Source organism: Plectropomus leopardus, chromosome 19 (genome assembly GCF_026936395.1).
Source record: "Plectropomus leopardus strain MGB_pleo_1.0 chromosome 19, ASM2693639v1, whole genome shotgun sequence".
Lineage (NCBI taxonomy): Eukaryota > Metazoa > Chordata > Actinopteri > Perciformes > Serranidae > Plectropomus > Plectropomus leopardus.
In genome coordinates, this window is record NC_142194.1 from 16812244 (window position 1) to 16819606 (window position 7363).

At 39.3% G+C, this 7363-nt stretch overlaps 1 protein-coding gene across 1 annotated transcript; it reads right to left on the minus strand.

Annotated features, from left to right (window-relative positions):
- Positions 1-127: 127 nt before the first annotated feature.
- Positions 128-5263, minus strand: LOC121959350 (uncharacterized). Its single transcript, XM_088069768.1, has 6 exons — positions 4043-5263; positions 1967-2067; positions 1778-1849; positions 1620-1674; positions 1474-1510; positions 128-1316 (listed from the first exon to the last, which is right to left on the minus strand). Exons 1-6 carry the CDS (start codon positions 4917-4919, stop codon positions 1295-1297), a joined length of 1164 nt encoding a protein of 387 aa, XP_087925894.1. The 5' UTR covers positions 4920-5263; the 3' UTR covers positions 128-1294.
- Between the last annotated feature and the right edge of the window lie 2100 nt (positions 5264-7363).

Sequence of the window (7363 nt, forward strand, 5' to 3'; positions counted from 1 at the left end):
GTGTGTTCAATTTGTTTGTAGATGTTTCTTATTGAACAGCATTGCATAAAATCAGCTGATAACGGGAAATATAAAAGGCTTATGTCATATTGTAGAGAGAAAAGAAAAGAATAAGTAGGTGAAAGGGTGAACAGTAATGATTTATTTAAGAAACAGCAACACATGTAATTACGGCAACTTTTCTATCCTTCATGTCTGAGTATACTATGCTAAAATGTATTTATACACTGGACTAAGAGTTACTTATCTGTTCTGTCTAAACCCATTTTATCATTATGAATCATTCCAAATTTACATCATATAGTTACTGAGTATTTCATAAGCTAAAGTTACCGGCACAGTTGTGAGATATAGGCTTGTTTACCAAAGTCGTTGACTTTTTTTTTTCGACATCAACTGTAGCTTTAGAGTTTAATTAAAGTCATGACAATATGCACAAAACTAAATCTAGTAATATCTCAAAGGTCATAGAAAACTAACGTAAACATTGTATGAGTATGTGTGAAATTTTATATTTTTTAAAAATCAATGGGCTTAACAACGATCGAATTTAAAAGTTATGTTTTTCTAACCACAAAAATCTGTTGTTTGCTACTGTTTGGCCAGCTGTCATATTCTGGCTGAGAGTGTGAATTGAGCTGCTCTGGTAAACTCCAAAAAATGCCACACAGAGCATCATATTCACCATATTTTGTACTATTCTGGTAGAATATAGCATGATAGCAATTTGCTCCAGTTACCATAGTCTGAAAAATATATGTAGAAATGCAGGAAATGGGAAGCAAATCTCAATGTTTTTTATCTGATGTTGTACCACCCCGCCACATGTCACACCAAAGTTATGCCGTTGCATAAGCAGCAGTAGATTTTTATTTTTCTAGTGCTTTTTTACACATTCCTGCCATTAACATGGAGTTGTTAACATTTTTGATTCACTAAAACTTTTTTTTTAGAAAAAGGCTTCTACAAAACAAGAGTGTTAACAAGTTATATCATAGCCTTAGCAATGCATCACCCATTTGTATTGAAAAAAAATTACAGTAGGCAGTTCATTCAATAAAAGAGAAGACTGGCACAAACTGGTGCTTTTTCAAGCTCTCATGACAAGTTAAAAATCATTTCTAAACATGAATTGAATCTAAATGTGTTTTGTGTCAGCTGTCAGACTCATGACAGGCTCCTGTGGGGGTTTTCATGTTGCTGGAGAGGTATGAACAGCCGGACAGCTCCACTCCTGGGCGCAGTACCTCACACACCCACAGGGTGACATTAAGGGGCAAAGCCTCCGGGTTGCTCAGAGTAGAGAGGCAACAGTCCTGCAAAACAAAAGCCAAGGCAAGAATAAAACCATCATTGACCTCCCAATTTGTGCCCTTAACTGCTGTGATATATACAGTCTGTGGTACTGATTTAAATTAAATTTCACTGTAGAAAAAAAACAATCAAATATCAATATGTTGTGTAAAGTCTTACTGAAAGATAGAACCGGTGAGCTCATCAACAAGGCCACCTGTAAAAAAAAAGGAAGAAATACAAAATTTAACACCAAACGTTGACTAAATCTATATATTAAAAACAATTTTGTATGCACCGTATGAATAATTACTTCCAACATTTACCTGGTGTGCAAATTGTGTCACACAGTATAGGGCAAATGTAGCAGGATGAACAGTCCTGAAAGACATTTTTAAAAACAGTCAAAATGAGAAGGCTCTCGTCTCATTGAAACAGTAAAACATGTGTTGTTGACAGGGTTTGGGACAGTGCTGGTGCTTACTTGGCAGAGCTCACAGTGATCAGAGTCATCTCCCTCTTCACAGGGGCAGTTGTCACAGTTTTTAGAGCAGTACTAAAAGAGGGAGAGGGGTCACAAAATGCACAGTCAGCATTAGTCTTTCCATCTCTGGAAGAATTCATTTGAAGTAAATACATTACACCATCAGTGACATGTACTCTTAATTTTTACCTCACAGATGGTGCAAACGCTACACAAAGAGCCAGAGCGGAACTGCAGGATGTCAGCGCCGTGCTCCTCTTCAACTGTGTCATTTGCTGTGTCAAGCTCATCTGTATAACATCAACAGAGTCAGCAACAAATTAGGCTTATAGACCCGTACGTCAGCATGGTCCATACCAGCTTGTCGGCAATACATCTGTATCTCAGTGTACAGAAACAGAAGAACACTGTGCTAACAACAGCAGTTATTTCCCTGTAGACAACTGACAATTGATTTTAATTGAGATGTGCGTAATCTGATAATGTGTTCATCTCTCGTCATTTTCAGCCATAACATTTAAAGATATACAGTTAAACATAGTGGTCCAACCTGTGCTTTTTTTTTTGTTGTTGCTTTGCTTATGTCTTTGATTAACAAATCTACCAATGCAGTAGTTAGGGCGCAACAGCAAATTTAGTATAAAATCAGTATCACTTTAATTATATGCTACATTTGTAATATTTTCACATCTTTATCTCACACTCTAAGTAATTGAGGCAACGTTAGACCAGCAACTCCTGTGTTCTACTCGGTAAAATTACTCTTCAGAAACTGCTGGTGGTAAAAATATTACAAATATAGCATACACTCAAAATGTTTGTGTTTGCTCAGCTTCATTTTGATTTCATGTTTGTGATGCAGGGGCTTCCTATGCATAAATTATTGTAAACATTGTAATTTGGTTTATGTCAGCTGACATAATTAGCTGAAGTAACAAGAAACTGCAGGAGAGGACAGAAAAGCCTTACTATGTCAGAGGTCATTTAGAAACAGTGCCGCCATTACATATTTCCTTCACGACTTTGATTCCAACTGAAATATCTCAACAATGTTGTGATTGTTCATTTAGACATTCATGGCCCTCAGAGGATGCATTGTAATAACTTTGATCACTTTGGTTTACGATCAAATACCTGCAACACTAGTGAAATTCTCATCATCCGTTTAGCAAGTGATAGCGTGCACACGTTAATCCAACATAATAATCATGAGTTGTTAGTCGCTCCCTAGTTTTTTCAGTGGCCTGGACAGGCGTCACCCCATTGGTCAGTTTGACCTGTTATATGAACTAGTATAAACAGGAATGTCAGGCACTGCAGTGCCAGTAATTAAAGTAGGTATGGGTAGAGTAAACAAAAACCAGTCAGTTAAAGCTATGACGTACTTCACTCCACCCTGCATAAGTCAGTGCCCCACCTTGACCTTCCCAGTAAAAAAAGTCTGAACAGACCACTGTAACTAAGTAGTTTGTTTTGCCCAACCTTAACTGCCAACCCCTTGATGACTTTGGTTTATAACTAAAGCAACACTAGTGACATTCTCATCAGCCTCAGCTGTATTTTGCATTGAGTGCTAATTAGCAAGTGATAGCATGCTCACATGCTAAACAGTAACTGGTATTATCACCGTCAGCAAGTTAGCACACTGATGTGAGAATTTAGCTCAAGTGCAATGAAATATTATAATAAGTATCAGGTTGTGGACAGCAGTGTTTATGTTAAGTAGGCTTACACAGTAATATTTTACATAATTCGGCTGTGAAAGCAAAGCACTGAGGATGTGACTTTTGTTTTGTTTGAGGGCAGATAGTCTTTATAGAGGAAAAGACAGATCAAAAGTAAGCCCATGAGCAAACCTTGCTGAATAACGTTGTGTTTGCACACAAGCTCTACTTTGGAACATGTTTGTACCTAAATGTTTCTCTGAACACTCACACATTGTCAGTACCTGTTTCAGGGTCTCAAAATAGCCACTTTGGTTCAACAAAAGGCATGAATGGTTTAGATTCTGCTGGGAGCCTGCAACCTCACAGATAAGCTGTCTATTTTAGGACTGATATGTGTGACAGTGTTTCTAAGGTGGCTGCAACGAGCCCAACAATGTTAAAAGGCCAGTGTAGAGTTTGGAAACGGTCACAGAGATATTCCTTTTCCTATTATTATAACTTTATGTTTTACAATAATAAATTACTGCTTATTAATGAGCTCACAAATTTACTGAAACCCCCCCCAAATAAACCCTAATATATTAAAAAGTGGCTATACCGTCATCTTCTTCTGCTTCAGCTACATCCTCTTCCTCAGAGTCATCCTCCTCTTCCTCTTCTTCGTCCTCCTCAGCATCATCACCCTCTTCCTCCTCCTCCTTCTCCTCTTCAGGTAACTCTTCTACCTCAGTTGCCTCATCATCCTCCTCTTCTGCTACCTCTTCTTCATCCTCCTCCTCCTCCTCCTCCTCCTCCTCCTCATCCGCAGCCTCTTCCCCTTCTTCCTCCTCATCTTCCTCAGCTGCTGCCTCGCCAGCCTCTTCTTCATCCTCCTCCTCATCCTCCGCCTCTTCCTCATCGGCCGCCTCTTCCTCTTCTTCTTCTTCTTCTTCTTTCGCCTCCTCCTCAACAGCCTCTACCTCATCGGCAGCCTCTTCCTCTTCTTCTTCTTCTTTCGCCTCCTCCTCAGCAGCCTCTTCCTCCTCCTCTTCCTCCTCAGCCTCAGCAGCCTCTTCTTCGGCTTCCTCCTCAGCATCTTCTTCCTCCTCTTCAGCATCTTCTTCCTCCTCCTCAGCATCTTCTTCCTCCTCAGCAGCATCTTCTTCCTCCTCAGCAGTCTCCTCTTCCTCCTCCTCCTCCTCCTCCTCCTCCTCTTCCTCCTCAGCCTCCTCTTCCTCCTCCTGTTCATCAGTTTCTGCGTCTTCATCTGATTCATTCTCATCATCCTCTTCTACCTGTTCCTCTTCCTCGCCTGTGTCATCATCACCTTCAGCAGTTTCACCCTCCTCAGCTACAACCTCGTCAGCATCTCTGACATGGAGGCCTTCGTCTGCGTCAGCCACATCCTGGGCGCTCACAAGTCCAGAGAGTGGGACTGGGGACGGGGACAAGAGAACCAGCAGGAGTCCCACCAACCAGCCTTTCACAGCTGCCATTTTGGAAAACTTAAACAGCTAAGTATCTCCTCTGAAATACAAATCCACACTGGATGATTGTCTCTAATCTGTTTCTTCCACCAAAAACAAAAGAGTTTTAACACTTAAAAAACAAAAAAATTAAATCCACAGACAACATAGCAGAGCTGCAGGTGATTCAGTGATATTGTTTCAGTCTTTGCTCGGAGCTGCAGAGAGACGGGGAGAGGAGGGCCACGTTCACAGGACCAACAGAGCAGTGTGCCAGCCTTGTGCCGAGAACACAGAGGACACAGTGGAAACACAACTGTGTGTGCAGTGTAGTTGTGTGCCTGTACGTGTATGAGTGACAGGGGCACATGTCCGGGAAGAATGCTCCTGATGCCCTTAACCCAGTGTATTAGAGAGGTGGGTGTGTGCTTATGGCCGGGGGGGGCTCAGACGGCAGGAGGGAGGGGAAAAGAGAGGTCAAAGAACATATGGAGATGAGAGGGAGGGAGACGTTCAATTACAGCCATTAAATAACTCCAGTGTAAGGTTTAATTTGATATAACCTTTGTTGTCATAGATGCTACACTTTATATACATGTATGGATACATAAAACATGTATATACACTATAAAATCTGCCACATTGATTTTACTTTGAAAAAATCTAGGAAACGGACTGCCTTTAAAAAACATGTAAGTAAATATAACTATTAATCTGAATTTATGTTTCTATCTAATTGTTAAATTTATTTAAAATTTAGCCATATTTACTTGATTTCGTGAAGTTTTTGCAACTTAAAACTGACAAGTTTAATTGAATCAATATTTTTCAGTTTTTCCAAAATCAGCAAACCAAGTTGTCTATATCTGTATCCGACTGGTTGCAAACTAGTCAATCATATTTGTATTTTCTTAAACATGTTAACAAAACAGAACTGGCAGATCTCCTAACTCATCATAATCATTTGGCAAAAACCTTTGTCATGATCGAGTTAAGTAAAACGCTGCTACCACTTAGAAAGAACAAGGTAATTCCAGATGTCATTTTTATGGTGTAACAACTTCATAAAAAAAAAAAGTTCTGAATTGGCTTAGGACACTCACCTTTAATGGTCGAGTTTTGTATTTATTTATTTGAAAGCCAGGTTTGCTTTTAAAATAAAAATAAAAATAATCACCAAATTACAGAATTTACCATAGCCAAAAACTGTAATATATGGTTATTTATATAGGAGGGTGGGTAATAACTATATATATATATATATATATATATATATATATATATATATAAACTGATAAAGAACAGTCCCTAATAAAGAGCAAACATCATATAATAGAATCATATAAAATAAAGACAGAACAGATTATTCTACAGTTAAAGGCGCAGTCTAACTCTGTAGGAATAGGATTGTTGATTCAGTCCTCGGTCGTCAAATTCTAAATAGAATTGATGTTCTGGGTGAGCAGTGTGGTCTGACTATTAACCAAGTGCTTTATTTGACAACCTGGGAATCAATTAACGAATCCCTGTCCACAATCGCATACTGCACCTTTAAGAAATTCTATATGTGACTCATAAAAAAAGAGAGAGGGTAATCACACACTCCATCAGCCTTACATTTTACTTTTATATTTCTCCTTAATAATGTTATTTAGGGTGTAATCAGATGCAACAACACACCTTACACCTTTTCTTTAATTGAGTCAATTATTAAACCAGACTTCAGGTCAGGACTGCGTGTAAACACAACTCTACTGCACATTTGAAAGCAGATCCATTTAACTAGAGCCCTCGCTGAAGACAAATACAATAGAAATATTTACAAAGTGTATTATTAGTAAGTCATACACAATTTAATGACTTTAAATATGACCATGGGGTTAAACCAACACCTCTCAGACACAGTCTCAACAGCAATGGTATTATTTGCTTGGCAATCCCAAAGCAGAGGAGAACATGTCAGGATGATGTATGGAATGGATGTAAATAGAAGGAAATGGAGATGATGTTGGTCTGCACATGTGCAGCAACTGACACTTTACTTCTGAAGTACAGAATGTTTTCAGCACAGAGTTTTCATTATGAAGTTGGGAGTGAGACACACTGGCATGGCAGGTTGTGTGTAATGAGGAATGTTTAAATTGAAATTAACTCAGAAACTGAGACGCTACTTGAAAGACACACATGCTCACTTTCATGGGCACATATTTGCACATGCAGCCATCATGCCAGAGGGCAGAAAGTGATGACACCGCCTCTCTCGGTTTAAGCTGCTGCTGCAATTGACAGGTGGCCGCACTGGCTATTTACAGTCAAGGCTCCTTCAATAGCTCTGCCCCACTATTTGACCTTCAATAGAGCTCTGGCAAACTGAAACTCAGCACCATGGTGCTCCTTTAACACTATCCATACTCTATCCCCTTCTCTTTACAGTATATACAGCTATCTCACTGCTATGTTTTAGTCACACTTTC